At 32.6% G+C, this 21356-nt stretch overlaps 2 protein-coding genes across 7 annotated transcripts in view; both read right to left on the bottom strand.

The window, feature by feature from the left end:
• LOC105255541 (membralin) overlaps positions 1-21264 on the bottom strand; it is a 73857-nt gene extending 52593 nt beyond the window's left edge. For 2 of the 6 annotated variants that reach the window (XM_025408115.1, XM_011264855.2), the window contains exons 1-9: positions 21065-21264; positions 19586-19980; positions 19052-19287; positions 18694-18910; positions 18392-18530; positions 17464-17698; positions 17242-17332; positions 14685-14742; positions 3767-3850 (exon numbers count right to left, since the gene is read on the bottom strand). In XM_025408115.1, coding sequence (XP_025263900.1) covers positions 3767-3850; positions 14685-14742; positions 17242-17332; positions 17464-17698; positions 18392-18530; positions 18694-18910; positions 19052-19287; positions 19586-19852 — 1327 coding nt within the window. In that variant the 5' untranslated portion in view covers positions 19853-19980; positions 21065-21264. Of the gene's footprint in view, positions 1-3765; positions 3851-7796; positions 8063-8172; positions 10350-14684; positions 14743-17241; positions 17333-17463; positions 17699-18391; positions 18531-18693; positions 18911-19051; positions 19288-19585; positions 19981-21064 lie in introns of those variants that run through there. The other 4 variants (XM_011264858.2, XM_011264861.2, XM_011264860.3 and 1 more) reach the window with 4 other exon arrangements.
• Positions 11592-13645, bottom strand: LOC105255540 (cytochrome P450 9e2-like). Its single transcript, XM_011264854.3, has one exon. It carries the CDS (start codon positions 13594-13596, stop codon positions 12043-12045), a length of 1554 nt encoding a protein of 517 aa, XP_011263156.2. The 5' UTR covers positions 13597-13645; the 3' UTR covers positions 11592-12042.
• Positions 21265-21356: the final 92 nt, after the last annotated feature.

A 21356-nucleotide genomic window follows, 5' to 3' on the forward strand; every position in this document is an offset into this window, starting at 1 on the left:
GGAATATGGAATCTCAATACTAACGTAAACGTTGATTTCCAATGTCCATTTATTTATAAATTTGGGAAATGTGAAATGAATGTTCTCCTGAGATATTAAATCTCGTTTTAATATTCAATTTAAAACAGTCGACAGAAACTGAAATTCTCCCAGTCGAAGAAAACTGAAATTCTCCCACTAAATTTCTGGACAAGTCAAATAAAGTGTCGATAATACGTATGAGGAATACTTTCAAGAGCAAGAGTGTCAAAAAAATTTTTGTTTTTCTAAGAAAAAAAAAAGCTTTAAAATATTTTAAGGCATTTTCAAAAAATTTGCGATCTCATCTTACGCTTCCTACGCTTATTATCGCATCGACGAAAGCAAAGAAAAAGATACAGAAATGGTGGAATAAGGAAAAGGAAACAAGTAACGATATATCCTCTTTGACTCCTCTCTCCTCGCTTCCCCTTTGCAAAGGCAACATGCGGCGAAGGAGTGAAAGGTTTGGGAGGCTGAAAGAACCGCGAGATGACGGATGGAGAGCAGGAAGCGATACAGGAACCGGAACCTATTACTCCAGATAACAACTTCCCCAAGGCTCCCTTTCCCTCTCCCCTTCCTCCAACTGCGAGCTTCCTTGACTCGACACACACACACACACACACACACACACACACACACACACACACACACACACACACACACACACACACACACACACACACACACACACACACACACACACACACACACACACACACACACACACACACACACACACACACACACACACACACACACACACACACACACACACACACACACACACACACACACACACACACACACACACACAACACACACACACACACACACACACACACACCACACAACACACACACACACACACACACACACACACACACACACACACACACACACACACACACACACACACACACACACACACACACACACACACACAACACACACACACACACACACACACACACACAACACACACACACACACACACACACACACACACACACACACACACACACACACACACACACACACACACACACACACACACACACACACACACACACACACACACACACACACACACACACACACACACACACACACACACACACACACACACACACACACACACACACACACACACACACACACACACACACACACACACACACACACACACACACACACACATATATATATACACACACACACACACACACACACACCCTGTATATATGTATGTATATATATATATATATATATGTATACATATATATACATATACATATATACAGGGTGTCCCATGACTGAAGGTCCATACTTTAAGAGCGTGTTGCTGATGTCATTTAGAGTAAAAAAAAGTCTAATAAACATATGCTTCCTAACAGAAATACAAGCATTGAAAGCTGATATGAATATGTGAAACATTTTCTATTAGTCTGTTATTGTTCACATTTTTATCAGCCTGGTATTGTTTACATTTTCAATCTCACAATACGGATGAACTTATTTACAGAATTATGGATGCGGCAACACAAATCAGAAATTCTCCTGGAATGGTGGAACAAGCTGTTAGATCACTTTTACGCAGGGCAAGACTTTGTAATGAATCTGCAGGATGTCATTTTGAACAGAATTTGTAAATGAACGAATTAAATTAAATGTCTTTCTTTTCTTTTCCAAATGTCTTTCTTTTTTTAAATATTTAACTTTCAATGCTTGTATTTCTGTTAGGAAGCATTTGCGGATATATGTTTATTAGACTTTTTTTACTCTAAATGGCATCAGAAACACGCCCTTAGTATGGACCTTATTTTTAAGAAAAAAATATGTAATTTGCAATTAACAATTACATATATTTTTTTAAAACAACTATGTGTTTTCTTTACACCAATTGATTCCTCTCATTATTTTGTACATAAAAGTATTAAGGTAAGATAATCGAAAAATGAATATTTTACAAGATATTTTACGGTTTATGTAAAATTAAGAAATGATTTCAAGCCTCATAATTCGGAAAGTACTTAATGAAAACTAACTTACTTAGTTATAGTGTTTTGGAAAGCTCTCAACGTGAGCTACCAGAATATTTAATAAAAAATAGGGAGTTCCATTAAAGAAATTGACGGTGATCTTCACGTGACTTTCAAATGACTCTCCCATGTCAAATCATTGCCACTATCTGATGGGCCCCTTCAAGCCATACAACTTTTGTCTGAAACATTTCTTTCTAAAGTACATAGTTTATAAAATATTCGACCGGTCCGGGACTTTTGGGACACCCTGTATGTATATATATATATATATATATATATATATATATATATATTTCGATTTTTGTACATACGATCCTCGGCGATCCCTGCAAAAGGGAGGAAAGGAGGAGGGGGTGCGGATCCGGAAATTTACCACTTCTGTTGCCATTTCGCTCGGCTGCCTGTTGACCGCGCAACTGGTGGTATATAAATGAATGGATTCCCCATATCGGACTACATATAAATTGGCAATTTTTATCGAAATCTGATAAATATAGTAGCGATCTCGATCTCTATTCATCCAAAACTAATAACTGACGCTGCTACATGTTTGATAAATAAGATGAATATATTACGCTGTGGAAATATATACAGTGTGTTGAGAGATTTCTAGCACGAATTGCGAGTATCCGCGCTTAAATATAAGCGTTTTTCAATACATCGGGAAATAAGCCGGGACGAAGCTCTAGCTTAAAATCATAAAAGCCACATTCTAGCGTTTTACAATTGCGTGGAGAAATTCGAAACGTGAGAGCATTCGCGGGTTATACAGGAACGAATTGACCGTTAAAACTCGCTAACTGTGGGAGATACGCTCGTCGAGGGAAGTAATTTGTGTACCCGTACAAAAGCGAAGAGCGAAATGGAGAAGAGCGAAACGAAGATTATAAATCAAATTTTATCAATGTTTCGAGAGGGAGAGCCGATTAGCGTACGTCGTATTTTATGCAGGTCAATTGGACCTTGGTTGGTGTCGGTGGACACGCGAAGAGGAGATATTCGAGGCGAAATGGAAATGGGCGACGCCGCTGCCGCCGCTAAATGGGCTCCGAAGCGGGTTACCCAACTGTTGCGCCTTCATCAGAAATTTATGCAGAATCCTGGGTTAACCGTCCCGGCCAATCAGCTTTGTAACGGAGCTAACGTCCTACCGAAGAGAGAGAGAGAGAGAGAGAGAGAGAGAGAGAGAGAGAGAGAAAGAGAGAGAGCGAGGGCACGCGTTGGGCACTGATTTAGTAAAAAGGTATTTAATATTTTACTCCGTTCGAACGTACGTCGCGAGACCAAACTTCAACGCGCTCCCGCGTTGGAAAAAATTCGTCGATTGTTTATTCTAACTGAAAAAAGGATCGCTTTTCATGGATTTTGTCGTCTCCGAAAAATTGCGACGTAGAAAAAAAATAACGCGCGCCAAAAGCCACCAAATATTTACACTTGAATGTAAAGCACAATAGATATGCAAATGTTATTTATACGAGAAATTTTAGAATTATATATATTTGAATTTTGTATTGTGGAAAAAAAATCATGGACGATATATTCTTGTTTGAAAAAGCGCTATAATATGCATAATATGCATTTAAGCTTTTGTATAAAATTTTAATTTTTCTTTGAAGCGAATGAAAATTCTTCTCTTGCCAGAATAAATAAAATATAACGTTTAAATAAACTTTCCAAATAGAAAGATATATGCAACTTACCCACTAGTGCCAAAATTACTGTCAATAAGGAGGCTGCTGGCAGCGATACAGTTAAATTAAATTCCAACATCTGTATGAGATCAACTGAAACAGAAAGAGAGAAGAAACGTGAATATGATGCAATATAAACAAATACAAGGAAATAATATAAAAATTATATTAAATGTAAAAATTGTTCTTTCTTCCGATAATCATATACATATACACGTCATCGCGCGTAAATTTATCGCGAGGATAGAATGTTACGTGGAAATCGTTATTCCGGTCGAGAAACGGCTTGAATTTAATATTTATCAGGCACATCGCGCGGTGAGGACTTCGCGAGCGGAAGGTTATTACATAAGTTCAGCAACACCCCGTGAAGGAATCGCGTCGCGTTCGACGAGTCGACTCAAAGCTTGATACGAATTAATTTCGAAACTTCGTCAATCCTGATTTAAATTCCACGGAACTTTCTATCGACGCTTTAAGTCGTATACCTTGTATTGATTTATCTCTCACATCTCTCGGATAAATATACCAAAGGAATATATACAATACGTACTAAATCTTGTGCAATTTAACCCATCGAGGAAGCATTTCCTTCTCCCTTCCCCCCCCCGGCCTCCCACACACACACGTACACAGCTATTGTACGAACGCAGAGATCCGGAATTGATTTAAGAGCAAGTAACAACTTTGTGTTTACGACACTTTCGGATAATCCGCAATATCGGTCGCTTCGCAAGAGTCGTGCTGGGTAGAAGCGGAAGGATCGAGGATAGATAAAAAATTCATAATCGTACCGCCGCGGGTGCAACAAAGCAATTAAAAAGTTAATACCGTCACTTGTCGCGGACGGGGTCACGCGACTTATCGCGAACCGCGCCTTCTTTATAGGCCACCCGGTATAGTACCTTACAAATTTGCGCGACACACCTTGCGCGCGGTTCAATTTAATGAATTTTAGATTTTAACTTATCGTCCACTAACTCTCGCCACCCTCCGGTTATTAAAAACTTGCCGCGATCCTTCGTCCTGTCCCGCATAATACTTTCTCCGACCAGGGCCACACGTGTATCTTACGTTTATTCTCTTTTCTTATGTTCGCACCGCTCTACCTGCTTTTTGCGCTTCTAATTAAATCGAATATGTATATAGATATACGAATATGTATATAGATATACGCAGTTGTAAAGCACATGTCTAATCAATATCGATTTGACGATAGCAACGAAATTTGTTTAATAACGAAGAAGTTTAATATAAAGTTTATAAGGAATTATGCATTTTTAATTTTCGCAAGGAACAAACACCTCATTTTCCGGTTCAACCAGGCTCTACATTTGATAATCTGATGCAATTTTCTTATAAAAGACCATTCAAATGTAAATCAACAATTTCAATTTTATGTCGTTTAGAATTAAAAAATAAGAAGTAATAATGCAATTTTTATCCACTCCTAATCTGATTACGTATGTATAATATTCTAAGAGATAATTTGATATACGCACAAAATATATGTATGGGTATTAAAAAATAATTCAAATTTTTTAAAAATGTATTGATCATTTTCGAGTGAAAATTGTTGCGAATAGTTTATTACAAAAATAAACTTTTCAATGTTAAGCATCTTATTCATATCATTAAAATGACTTGATGTCTTATTTACAGAACAATATATAATATATATATTATTGAGTTTTATAAAAAATTTTCAAATTTACATTCTCGAGGAAATATTAATAATGAGAAAGAAAAAACTTAAGAGCCACTTTTAACAAAAACAGACTAGCAAAAATATCATAAATATGAACAAAATATGTAGAATAAATGTTGGCCAACATCCAAAACTCCCAGATGGATGAAGGAAATATGCCGCCCCTTGCGCTGTTTTTCTATGCAAATTTGTATTTCAAACGATTAACCTGCGAAAATAACCTCCCTCGTCGCCGCTGTTTAAACTTTCAAGTTTCCCTTTCCTCTTTTTCTTTTTTAAGCCAACTCCTGTACAGACCGTGAAAAAAATCACCAAACACGTGCCATTTTATCAAACTTATCAAAAACAGCAGCGAAATCCGATTAAATAAAAATCAAAGCTCTCCGATTCATCTATGATTAAGTACTATGTTAGAAATGATTGAAGATACAATTGCTTAAAAAATTTTCCCATTGCAGAAAATATCGATTATCGATTCTAATTAATTTATTGCTTATATCCATGTGTGAATTACATTAATTAAAGCTTGCTTTATACGATCTATAATTCGTGATCAAAAATTCAAAATAAACAGTTATTATAATTTTATGTGTCTCATATTCTAATATATCATTATATTTTACACATGTACATTTTAGATATTCAAATAATGATAAATTATCCATATATATTACTTCTTCAAATGTTTTCTATGTTATATATATGACATATGAGTAAAGTTATAAATAGAATTCTGCTTTTGTCGCGAATATAGATGATCTAAAGTGAGTTTAAAAAAAAAGATAAAATGATAAATTTCTGATAACGTACAATCAAAAGTATTGGAAAAACGTCATCAATTATGAAAATTAAGGAAAATTGAATGTTAAATATTTTTTCTAGTGTGTTATTTAGATTACATCAGATTGACTCTAAATATTAACTATTTTTTTAAGCTTCCTCTAAGTTAATAAATATAATAAATATAAATAATAATAAACATAAAATCAAGTTAAAACGTTTAAAATTTGCGTAATTTTAATAAAAGAACTTTCTTAACGAATAAAGAAAATTGATAGTAAGGAAAAACCAAAGTACATTAATGTACATGTATTTATACGTAATTATGTTTATATGTTTATTTTAAGAGTAATTAACAAAAATAATAAAAAATGGAAAGGAAAAAATAAAATATACATATAAAATATATATACATAAAAAGTAAATTACACCTGTATGCTTGATTTTGTAAATTTGAATATTATTGCAACATATATGTTTACATTATTGACTTATTATCTTATTTTGATTATCTTATCATTTTTGCGCATTAACAATGCAATAAAATGACAATGTTTTCATAATCTGTTGGAAATATCTCTTATAAATATTTTATTATAATTGTTGTGTTATCAGTAGTTGAAATGATTTCGGAGGTATTTATCGCAAATAACAGTAAACTCTTAATTGAATGTCGGTATATACTTAAGATTCTGCATCTATTACTAGATGTTTTATTAGATGTTTTTGAATTTTTTGCTAGATGTTTTCAATTAGGTTGTAGTGAAGAATTTTTTTATTTTTTCTGTTTTTATATACTTCTACTATTTAATTTCACATGATGAATCAACTAGTGATTAATAGCAATCTCTTATATCTCTTATATCTTTATTTAAGAAAATATCAAGTGCCTTGTTTATCCTAGATTATTCTTTTTTACAAAATTTTTTCCAAAGAATAATTTTGCGATTGTTGCTTTTTAGAAATTATAAAAGAATATCATTTAAAAAACATTACATATTTTTATAATGTTTCTAAAGGAACATTACAAAAATTATTTTATACAAATCTAATATAAAATTAATATCATTATAAAATTGTATATTAAATGCTATATATTAAAATTATTTCATATATATATATATATACATATATATATATATATATATATATATATATATGAAATGTTATATATTAAATTTCATATATTTAAATTATATCAATTTCAAAAAATGTCAAGTAGAAAGTTTAATTTTACAAATTACTAAATATATGATCCGAGCTAATATAAGAAAAGAGAAACAAAAGAAAATGTATCTCGAAACTGATGAAATATATCTACACTAAGAAAAAGATAATGTTGAACTAACAACATCAATGTAATTGGAATTTATTTTATTAATTCTATAACATTTCTAACCAAATCAATACACCATGTATTGATTTGATTAGTAATGTTATTAAATTAATAAAATAAATTTCAATTACACTGATGTTGTTAATTCAACATTACTTTTTTTCTGTGTACGCGATGATAAAAGATTCCTTCTTATATAAAGAATGAACAATGTCCATCTATACTACGTTTCTACTATACTCCTTGTCGACACAAAAACGAGTTACATAAGTTGTTAAAGATCATCAATATGAATAAGTAGAATTAAGAGCCTACGCATATCACAATGTTCATCATAATACTCTATCTCGTCACTTTCTACCGGTAAAGTTTAATAATGTAATTGAGATAGTGCAATAAAATATATAATATTAAATTTATTGAATATTCAAATAAACGCAATAATGTGTTGTAGATCCTAGACTTCACCCATCTTCAAAAACTGAAAAATTATACACGATTAAATGTCTCTAAATTTGTAAATGCATCAACGCTCCTTTCCAATTATTAGAAAATAATTATTATTTAGTATTTCGTACAAAAGTTCATTACGTTTCTCTTTTCTCCAAGGCAATCCAGAATCCACCTTCAGGTGCTAGATTGAATTCCCTTTTATCGTATACTATAGGCTCGACAGTTTTTTCCGTTCTCTTCAGGGTGAATTTTTGTAAGAGATGAGCTATTAGAATCTTGGTCTCCATGAGAGCAAATCGATTGCCGATACATTTTCTAGGTCCATGTCCAAAGGGTAAGTAAGTGTACGGGACAATCTTATCTTTGTTTTCTTCGCTGAATCTTTCGGGATCAAACTTATCCGGATTCGGAAAATACTTGGGATCACGATGTAAAGCATAAATAAATATCGTCATTGTGTTATCAGGTTCGACAATCACGCTCTTGCCACCCGGCTGCGACGGAGGTAATTCATAACCTTTAGTGCAAAGTCTATCGGTGAGAATCGATGGTGGATACTTTCGGAGCGCCTCGGAAATCACCATATCCATGTAAGTCATTTTCGACAGTGATTCGTAAGAGATCTCGTTTCCTTCGGCAAGATGCTGCACCTCCTCGCGCAGGCGATCTTGAATGTCTTGATTAATTGCCAGTTCATGAACGATAAAACACATCAGCGTCGAGGATGTTTCAAAACCGGCTAAAAAAAAGATGAAAGCTTGCGAAACGATGTCGTCCAACGTCATTTTGTGGACGCTAGGACCTTCCTTATCCCGAGCCTGCATTAATAAATGAATCATATCCGGTCTGATGATACCTTGCTCCTCGCGAACTTTGATGGTCTCTCCAACAATCCTCTTGAAAAATTCGCTCATACTCGATGAGGCAAACCCTGTCATACCGAGCAACTTGGCAACACGTGGAAATGAACGCATAAATAGAAACTTAAACATGGCTAGAGATCCTCTGAAAACTTTGGTGGTCTCTATTCCTCTTACGTAAAACTCATTGTTTTGATCTTTCATAGAATTCACACTTATCCCAAAAGCCGTTGTGGCGATTACATCAGTGGTATACCGTCGAAAGACCTGCTTCGTCTCGATAGCATTATCATAAAGTTCCGGATGATCGACCAAGTAATTGACAAATTCACGAGAACACTTTGATACCAACTCGTACATGAGCTTCATCTTACTGGCGGTGAAAGACGGACTTAGCGTATTTCTCATTTCCTTCCAGCGATCTCCGCGCAAGGCAAAGATGTTTTTACTGAATAGCGGATCCAGATTTTCGTCCACGAAACCGCGATGATCATGGAAATTATCAAAGTCCTTCACCATCACATCCTTGATCAGTTCAGGATCGCGTAGAAACACAACAGGTACGTTAAACTCCGTCGATCCAAAATACTTGACGTCCGGGAAGTAATTGTACAGAAAAATAGTATAGTCGGCAAAACTCAATTGGCGCAAAAATATTTTCCAACCCACTATAACAGATCGTAGTGAATTGGGCAGAAAAGGAATACCTTTACCCCACCAATAAAAGTATGCACGATACACCACTGTGATCCATTTCAAGATACCGATAGTGATTAAAGTAGTCAGTAACATCCCAAAGGGCGACGTAAAGAACGAAAATAATTCCATCGCGACGTGAGGATAACGAACAAACGAATGGCTCTGTTGGATGAGACGTAGAACGTATAAATACAGACGTGTATATGCGCGGATATTATCGTGGGAGAACCAAGAGGGGAGGAGAGAAAACGCCTCTTTTAGTATCATTACAAGTTGTTGCAGCAATAATCGCGTAAGTTACGTCAGTCAAACGCACGCAATAATCAATTTAAATATATCATCGTGAATTCTTGCTGACAATTAAGATTTTTAGTAAAGACAAATTTTGTTTAGGTGACAATTTGTGATATTTTCCCACAAATGAAATACACAATAAAATATCTCCTAAATGATTCAATGGTCATTTGATTCAATTTGTATTATATTCAACATCGCAAATGCCTTTAGAATTTGAAGACAGCTACTTTTGTGACGCCGAGTATATTTATATAATGAATCTATACGTTTATATAATGAATCTATACGAGAAAAAACAAATTATATTTGCAAAAATATACAATAAAAAGTGTTTCACTTTAAATCCTGATTATTTCCAGAAAAAAAGAAACAAAAAGAATAATAAAAACCTATCAAATCCTCTCTGCATTTCACGCAAAAACACATTCAACTGTTGTTATCTATAGACTTAGTGACGTTAAATATTTATCTTTGATATTTTTAGAAAAAAACTTGTAACGAGAAGAGAGCAAATTTTTATAATGTCTCATTAAATTAATATGTTTGTATAATACCGTTACATGTTTATTTTAAGAGTAATTAATAAAAATAATAAAAAATGGAAAGTAGAAAATAAAAATATACATATAAAATATATATACATAAAAAGTAAATTACATTTGTATGCTTGATTTTGTAAATTTGAATATTATGCTTGATTTTGTAAATTTGAATATTATTGCGACATATATGTTTACATTATTGATTTATTATCTTATTTTGATTATCTTATCATTTTTGCACATTAACAATGCAATAAAATGACAATGTTTTCATAATCTCTTGGAAATCACTCTTATAAATATTTTATTATTATTGTTGTGTTATCATTAGTTGATATGATTTCTGAGGTATTTATCGCAATTAATAGTAAAATCTTAATTGAATGTCCGTATATACTTAAGATTCTGCATCTATTATTAGATGTTTTTGAATTTTTTGCTAGATGTTTTCAATTAGGTTGTAGTGAAGAATTTTTTTACTTTTCCTTTTTTTATATACTTATACTATTTAATTTCACATGATGAAGCAACTAGTGATTAATATCAATCTCTTATATCTCATATCTTTATTTTAAAAAATATCAAGTGCTTTGTTTATCGTAGATTATTCTTTTTTATAAAATTTTTTCAAAAGAATAATTTTGCTATTGTTGCTTTTTAGAAATTATAAAAGAATATCATTTAAAAAACATTACATATTTTTATAATGTTTCTAAAGAAACATTACAAAAATTATTTTATATAAATCTAATATAAATTTAATACCATTATAAAATTGTATATTAAATATTATATATTAAAATTATTTCATATATATATATATATATATATATATATATATATATATGAAATATTATATATTAAATCTGATATATTTAAATTATATCAATTTCAAAAAATGTCAAGTAGAAAGTTTAATTTTACAAATTACTAAATATATGATCCGAGCTAATATAAGAAAAGAGAAACAAAAGAAAATGTATCTCGAAACTGATGAGATATATCTACACTAAGAAAAAGATAATGTTGAACTAACAACATCAGCGTAATTGAGATTTATTTTATTAATTCAATAACATTTTTAATCAAATCAATACACCATGTATTGATTTGATTAGTAATGTTATTAATTAATAAAATAAATTTCAATTACACTAATGTTGTTAGTTCAACATTACTTTTTTTTCAGTGTACGCGATGATAAAAGACTCTTTCTTATATAAAGAATGAACAATGACCATCTCTACTACGTTTCTACCGTACTCCTTGTCGACACAAATACGAGTTACATAAGTCGTTAAAGACCATCAATATGAATAAGTAGAATTAAGAGCCCACGCAGGTCACAGTGTTCATCATAATACTCCATCTCGTCACTTTCTACCGGTAAAGTTTAATAATGTAATAGAGATAGTGCAATAAAATATATAATATTAAATTAATTTAATATTCAAATAAACGCAATAATGTGTTGTAGATCCTAGACTACACCCATCTTCACAAACTAAAAAATTATACACGATTAAATATCTATAAATTTGTAAATGCATCAACGCTCCTTTCCAATGATTAGAAAATAATTATTATTTAGTATTTCGTACACAAGTTCATCACGTTTCTCTCTTTTCCAAGGCAATCCAGAATCCATCTTCAGGTACTAGATTGAATTCCTTCTTATCGTATACTATAGGCTCGACAGTTTTTTCCGTTCTCTTCAGGGTGAATTTTTGTAAGAGATGAGCTATCAGAATCTTGGTCTCCATGAGAGCAAATCGATTGCCGATACATTTTCTAGGTCCATGTCCAAAGGGTAAATAAGTGTACGGGATAATCTTATCTTTGTTTTCTTCGCTGAATCTTTCAGGATCAAACTTATCCGGATTCGGAAAATACTTGGGATCACGATGTAAAGCATAAATGAATATCGTCATTATGTTATCAGGTTCGAGAGTCACGCTTTTGCCACCCGGCTGCGACGGAGGCAATTCATAACCCTTAGTGCAAAGTCTATCGGTGAGAATCGATGGTGGATACTTTCGGAGCGCCTCGGAAATCACCATATCCATGTAAGTCATTTTTGACAGTGATTCGTAAGAGATCTCGTTTCCTTCGGCGAGATGCTGCACCTCCTCGCGCAAGCGATCTTGAATGTCTTGATTAATTGCCAGTTCATGAACGACAAAACACATCAGCGTCGAGGATGTTTCAAAACCGGCTAAGAAAAAGATGAAAGCTTGCGAAACGATGTCGTCCAACGTCATTTTGTGGACGCTAGGACCTTCCTTATCCCGAGCCTGCATTAATAAATGAATCATATCCGGCCTGATGATACCTTGCTCCTCTCGAACTTTGATGGTCTCTCTAACAATCCTCTTGAAAAATTCGCCCATACTCGATGAGGCGAACCCTCTCATACCGAGCAATTTGGCAACACGTGGAAATGCTTGCATAAATAGAAACTTAAACATAACTAGAGATCCTCTGAAAGCTTTGCTGCTCTCTATTCCTCTTACGTAAAACTCGTTGTTTTGATCTTCCATAGAATTCACACTTATCCCAAAAGCCGTTGTGGCGATTACATCAGTGGTATACCTTCGAAAGACCTGCTTCGTCTCGATAGCATTATCATAGAGTTCCGGGTGATCGATCAAGTAATTGACAAATTCACGAGAACACTTTGATACCAACTCGTACATGAGCTTCATCTTACTGGCGGTGAAAGACGGACTTAGCGTATTTCTCATTTCCTTCCAGCGATCTCCGCGCAACGCAAAGATGTTTTTACTGAATAGCGGATCCAGATTTTCGTCCACGAAACCGCGATGATCATGGAAATTATCAAAGTCCTTCACCATCACATCCTTGATCAGTTCAGGATCGCGTAGAAACACAACAGGTGTGTTAAACTCCATCGATCCAAAATACTTGGCATCCGGGAAATAATTGTATAGAAAAATAGTATAGTCGACAAAACTCAATCGGCGCAGAAATATTTTCCAACCCACTATAAAAGACCGTAGTGAATTGGGCAGAAAAGGAATACCTTTACCCCTCCAATAAAAGTATGCACTATATATCAATTTGATCCATTTCAAGATACCGATAGTGATCAAAGTAGTTAGTAACAGCCCAAAGGGTGACGTAAAGAACGAAAATAATTCCATCGCGACGTGAGGATAACGAACAAACGAATGGCTCCGTCGGATGAAACGTAGAACGTATAAATACGTGTATATGCGCGGATCTTATCATGGGAGAACCAAGAGGGGAGGAGAGAAAACGCCTCTCTTGGTATCATTACACGTTGTTGCAGCAATAATCGCGCAAGATACGTCAGTCAAACGCACGCAATAATCAATTTAAATATATCATCCTGGAGCCTTCTTGCTGACAATTAAGATTTTTAATAAAGACAAATTTTGTTAGGTGACAATTTGCCACAAATGAAATACACAATGAAAATATCTCTTAAATGATTCAATGGTCATTTGATTCAATTTGTATTATATTGAACGTCGCAAATGCCTTTAGAATTTGAAGACAGCTACTTTTGTGACGCCGAGTATATTTATATAATGAATCTATACGTTTATATAGTGAATCTATACGAGAAAAGACAAATTATAATTGTAAAAATATAACAATAAAAATATAACAATAAAAAGTGTTTCACTTTAAATCCTGATTATTTTCAGAAAAAAGAAACAAAAAGTATAATAAAAACCTATCAAATCCTCTCTGCATTTCACGCAAAAGCACATTCAACTGTTGTTATCTACAGACTTATTGACGTTAAATATTTATCGTTGATATTTTTAGATAAAAAATAATAACGAGAAAAAAGCAAATTTTTATAATGTCTCATTAAATTAATATGTTTATATAATACCGTTACATAAAATTGTTCAAATTTTAAGTAGCTAAATTACAAAAAAAAACATGGTATAATTCGCTGAAAAAGGTAGATTAAAAAATGAAGTATTCTAATAAGGCGAATGTACAAGGGTCAGCAAAACTCTGATATTAATCTTGTATAGCAATCGCAGATAAGTATTTTAATCGTAGATAAAAAAATATCGATAAAAAATATCGATAATGTATTTTGCTTGTAATTTGTGATTGATTATTAATTTATTTTGCTGATACGCACGTCTTACTGACGCATGCATTCTTTTTGCTCTTCCCCTTTTTCTTATCTTTCTCCCTTCTCTCTTTGACAAAGATAAATTAAAATTTGTGTTTTATCACTCACCAATAAAGACGAAGATCTGGTGATGCGAGTAGCGAAGTAACATCGAGATCGACACCGTCTGAAACATGGCAGAGAGAGAGAGAAAAGGTCTATTATTAAATGTTCTCGAATATACAATCATAATTTTCAACTAAAATCACGATGTACAGGTCGCAATTAGCGCAAACGCGATTGACGTTGATTAAAAATATCGATCCGCGAATTATGAATTACGGATCGTCTGATATTTTGCGCGAGTAACTTTGACAAAGTTACGGCGTCACGTAAATTGCGAACTGGTCGCTCGTAGTCGGTTAGCGGGTTGAGCGAATGTTGAAATTGAATTGCGATCGGTTCAGATTGAACCAGCACCTGACACCCTCAGAAGATAATCCGTTATTTGCAACAGGCAGCCTTAGTAACGGGGTCGGGTTCGGTCCTACCTTGTACGAATGCGCAGATGTTATTAAAAAGAAGGAACAAAGAGAGGAAGAGCGAGAGAGATAGCTAAAGAGTCGATAAAAATTATTCGCTATCGACTTCTCCCTACGGCAGCACATTGGCATTGACGCAGTCAAACTTGACAATTTCTTGTTCGCTCGAGCAAAAAATCGTATTGAAAATAACGACAGTGACCGAAAAGAGTAATAGAGTAATATAATTGTTTATAAATTGAAATAAAAATCTTTAATTTCGACACATTTTTGTTATCGTGTTCGATTAATAATGGACATCTCTTTGAAAATTTATCGCAACTTTTCGTCACGTCACGACTAATAGACATCTCTTATGGCAAACTCAACTATACCTACGCCATACGGTCAGTCGAATTCGATATAAGAGATGCAAGCCCCAGAGGGTGAAGCGGATGCGAGCGACAAACGCGCAAACACAGAGGCAAACAAGGAGAAAGATAAAGGAAGAGGGAATAGTATTTCATCATACTGTATCGCATTGTAACGGAGCGCCGGACGTCGCGTGCACATGACAGAGGAGATACACACGAGTGATACGTGCACGACGACAGTCGCGTGCACGTGACTCGACCGACGACGGGCCATCAGCGGGGTCGGAGGGTGGCTCGGAGCGAACCCTCCAGGCAACCGGGGGCTCGAATTCACGTGTCGCGACACGAGCGAGACTCGCAACGCACCCCCTGCCGCCCTCAATCCTTTACCCGATATATTGGCGCCGCGTTGCAAAGCGAACCGCATTGCCCAGAGAGTCTAAAGAACAAAATATCTCGCCGATGAGCGGCAATTCGAGTCACGAGGCGTCGTGTCGTGTCGTGTCGTGTCGTGTCGTGGCGACGAATACGCGAATCCATCCACGACGAGTTTTCGCAGTTGGCTCTCTCTCTCTCTCTCTCTCTCTCTTTCTTTCCTCTCACCCTCCAGAAGCAGAAGCAGTCAATTCCCTGATGCAATTAAACAAATTTCGAAAATATCTCCGTGGATGTAATTCTCATAATTTTCATTCCTTGTGATATTTCTAGAATAATTGCACGAAAAAAGAGATGATAATTTTAATATCATGTGTGGGTGTTTTTCAGTACATACATACATACACGTATAAAATATACTGTTGAAAGCATCGCGTCAATTACGAGTTCCACCGGTGATCTCGAGCGCAGTACGGTGCAATCACAATTTGATACAAAATTACCGACACGGGGCCACTACGCGACGAATATGATGCCTCTAATAACCTTGATTTATACCCAACGGTTTCAGCTGCAAAGGGATCGCGCGCGGAGGATAGGACACGGGGGATAGGAAAGCTACGCGCACAGGCGGGTTACTTTAGCGGATGGTTAGCTTGGATTGATTGCCATATCGTTTTACACGTACGTTAGGCTATCGTATAGGCGAGCGTGAAATCGTTCCTCTCTCTGATGGAGAAGAATTTATTATCACCGAAAAAGGATGTATGTATGTACTATATGCATGCAGACTAATTTGAAATTTGATGACGCATGGAGAGATTTTATCGTGATATTTCGATACTTTCGATAATATACGTTATATACTTTAATCAGCAATTTTCTTCTAAAATATTTGTTATTTTATAATAAATCCGGTTGGATATATTGGCGCGCATCAAGTTCGTCCAATTCTATATTAGTTTTCAATACCAACCAGAGACAAAAAATTCAGCATGATAAATAATAAATAAAAGATAAATGAGATAAATAAAAATTGATAAATAATAAAATAAATAAATAATAAATCGACCTAAAAAGAATTGATTATACACACACATGCAATAACAATATACATCCCAAAATCCAAACATCTATGAATTATGAATACAGAGATTAAATTTTTTGCATTTTCTTTCACATAAAAATAATTTTTTATATATTTTTCGTCAAAACTAATATATGTGCCAGATACAGGAAATTGCTGAACTCTTGCATAAGGCAGTATTAAATGTATAATACTGCCTTATAATATATATTTAAATATAATATATATTTAATATAATATATATATTTAAATGAATGATAATATATATTTAAATGAATCTTATATAATAATATAAGCAATCGGATAATTGAAATAAAATTCATACTTACAAATACGAGCATGACGAAAAATGCGGCCAAGTATGATGTTCGCGCCATCCACATGCTCACAAATCGATAATGTTCTCCTGTGACGACATTCCTGTACAATTAGAAATTAAATAAATTACTTTTTATTTTAATACATGTATCGACAAATATAATTCAACGTTTAAATATACATGGTTTTATCAATAAATACAATTTTATCAACAAATTATATATGTTACTCACCGCAAGAAGCCCTTGTTGTCTTCATGTTCTGCCAATGTCTTGATGCTTGCCATCAATAAATCATCATAACCCAAAAATTCATCTAATATCAATCTTGAAAATGCATCACCAAAACATTTGTCATTCAATGGATCCAAAGTGACAATTTTGACTGGAATGTTTAGTCTTTGTCGAGCTGCCGGTGATAATCGCAAAAAACCATATTCCAACGAATATTCCACGATATAGCCATCTTCTGAAAATATTGATAAAAAATTGATAAAATATTGATAAAAAATTAAAATAATATTTATCGAAACATCGTTTATATCCAATATATCGTTTTTATATTAATTTATTATTAATTTGCAATTAACAATTACATATTTTTTCTTAAAAACAACTATGTGTTTTTTTTACACCAATTGATTTCTCACATTATTTTGCGTATAAAAATATTGAGGCAAGATAATCGAAAAATAAATATTTTATTCAATATTTTACGGTTTATGTAAAATTGAAAAATTATTCCAAGCCTCGAAAAGTATTTAACGGAAAAATATTTAATTATAGTGTTTTGGAAAACTCTCAAGATAAGCCACAAAAATATATAATGAAAAATAAGGAGTTCCATTTGAGAAATTAAAGGTAAACTTCCGCGTAACCTTCAAACGACTATCCAAGATCAAGTAATTATCTTGAAACCCTTTGTAGTAATTCCCTTGAAACTATACAACTTTTGTCTGAAACATTTTTCGTAGCTCTCATATTTTTCAAAATATTTAACTATTAAGATTAAAATGAATCACCCGGTATATGGGAAGTAAACAATGATATAATGATACATATATAATGATTTAAACAAATATTAATTGCATTTTGCAAGATTTTTTATATATAATCAAAATTGTGATTTATAGATAATATATTTTGTTGAAACATTATTTACCTGTCCTAGCCATTTTTTCAGCGTCCAACGTACGATCTTTTAAGGGTATCACATTATCTTCATTTGAATGATTATTGGCTTCGGGAACGTCTGTGGAATTACCTTCTGATCTTGGAACAGATGACTTTCCATCAAATGACTAAAAAATAAAAAATATATGTAAATATATCATCTCTTATATTAATTCCAAAAATTTTAATATTTGCAATTTAAAAAGTATATTTAAAAAATCTTATTTCTTATCAGACTATTTTATTATCAATATCTTCAAATTAAAGAAAACACAATTAAGAAATACATACTGTTTCTTTAGCTGAATTTAAACCATTCCAAAGTTTAGTTGATAATGATGGACTCATCGTTGTATTTGTAGTTAGGTCAGAATTTTGTGTCTCTCCAGAAATTGTTGCGCGTCTCATATCTTGCTCAAGTGATGTCAAATTCCCATGATTCTCTTCAACAGATGCATTTATAATGTCGCGTTCTTCATCAACAGCTGATGGTTCAATATTTATAAATCTGGTAACAAAATTAATAAAGATATATAGATATTTTCATTATGTAATATGTATGTAAATATATACAATTTTAAAATTACTATATTATTATAAAAAGCACTAATATCTTTTTATTGTATAACTTCTTTTTATTTTTGCTTACCCATCTCTCGTTAATATTCCCAAAGCATTAGTTAAATCATCAACTTTTTCCTGTCTTAATTTTTCCTCTTTGGCATAACTTTTCTCTATACTATAATCTTCACCACCATTCCTGAGAATTTCAACTCTCAATATACCATCTCGTGGCCATTCATCTCTTATATGTTCTAAACAATTAGTTGGTGCACGCGAAAATACTATATGAATATAAGCCAATACAAAAAATGCCAATATTGCCTGTAAAAAAGAATTAAACGAAATCTTTTATCAATATTTGTTTAATTTGTTGCTTCTTTTTTATCTTATATATATATATATATATATATATATATATATATATATAAGAGAAAAAAGAATATATATATATATATATATATATATATGCATAAAATTTTATTCTTGTATGATATTAATCTTATATGACATGAATATATAAATTTAATGCAATAAATATAAATTTTACTCTTGCATGTGATATTTATTTTGTCTATGTAAAGATAAATTTAATATAATATAAACTTCTTGCAAGACATACCTTCAAAAGAACTATAAATTCTATAAATCTCCTGACAGGCCTTGGAAATGCTCGTGCATAAGCTAGTGCTGCTTTAATAAATAATGCATGAAATAACCGGTCCCGCACATTAATTAACGGGTTTTGATTATTATTATTTCTAGCTATGTTCATATTATTATTATTTAAAACTGGTCCTATCACACCAGCAAGACTGTGAAGATTGTGTGCCACTGCGCCGTTTTGATTATTAGGTACTGCAACAGCAGCACCATTTCCTTGTGACATTTTTGAATATCACATAAGTAGCTCCCACAAAAATAAGGATTCGGAAAAATTTGTGTATAATAATTATTTACACAATTGCCATATTTATATATTTATCATTCTCGATAATTTGATCTGGACATCATATTCTGAAACAAATAACAGATTTTTAATTAATATATATATTTATAATTTAATCAATCTAGACATGTTTAAGTTTATAACAAAATATATAAAAGTGCAATTTAAATAAATACAAACAAAAGAATATTTTTTAATTAATATTAGGTATAATATTGCACCTCATATTAAATTACATAAGTTATCTAATAATAATCCAATTTAAAATAACTAAGCTCGTTTTTTAATAAGTAAGCTTGTCACTATATTTAATTTTAATTAAATTAGCAATCTTTAACAGCTTGTGAATTCTATATCACAGCAAAATTAATAATATTAGCTGAGTCATACAATTTCTCTACTTCTGATTTTTTTGCAGATATTACACTCATAATTTTTAATATGATTTACTATCATGTGTATATATTATATAAATATTCCAAAGTTTTATAAAAATCATTATTTTTACTTAATAAATATAAATGAAAAATAAATATGTATAATGCAAAGCTAATTATTTATGCTAAATATACTGGAAAACATTGTATGCAAATATCTTTAATAGTTAACAGTATCAATAAACTAGATGGAGACCCATAAAAATTAATATAAAAATTTAAAATTTATATATTACAAAATTTGAAAGAGAAATATACTTTATTCAATCTAATTTGCAAGTATATCGTAATATTCACTAGAGCATAACCTATTTCGCGTCAACATTTAAATTTCTCAAAAAAAAAGAGAAAATAAAGAAAAATCTATAGAAAATAACTTTTTCGAAGGATTCTTCTGCATAATACCTGTTTTTTATTTCTACCCGTGATGAATATAACGAACATAAATCGCGCATAAAAACACGCGAAATATATGCAAAACAGTGACAGTGAATGTTACTGTTATGTAATTTTTAGATTGAAAAAAAAGATAAAATCCATCAATATCCAAATTGAATATTAATTGCATTAATAATATTTCCTTTGCGATTCATATAGCGATTCTATGTTTCAAATATCGATAGTAATATCGGTACAGCTGATATTTTACACTTGATAACATCGACTGTTGTCGAATCTCCAGACGTTTTCAAGAACAAATCTGGCATGTCATTACCTTGTGACGGGATTGCAAAAAGAAATGTCAGCGATTTCGACGACACTGTTATCTTTCTTCCGTTGACATGAATCCAAATTCAATCGCGAAAATGTCCTGTGTATTCGTTTAGAAAATACGACATTCGCAAAATTGTCACTTCATCGTCGTATGTTTTGATGTATGTACACCACATAGATCGTACTATTAGATTGCATCATCCACCATCCACTAATCATCTTCTATACGCGCAGGTTGGCCAATGGCAAAGTCGAGATTTGCACGAAAAGAAATTACCAGATACGCTCAAGGA

This window comes from Camponotus floridanus, unplaced genomic scaffold (assembly GCF_003227725.1).
Source record: "Camponotus floridanus strain SB8 unplaced genomic scaffold, Cflo_v7.5 scaffold2, whole genome shotgun sequence".
Lineage (NCBI taxonomy): Eukaryota > Metazoa > Arthropoda > Insecta > Hymenoptera > Formicidae > Camponotus > Camponotus floridanus.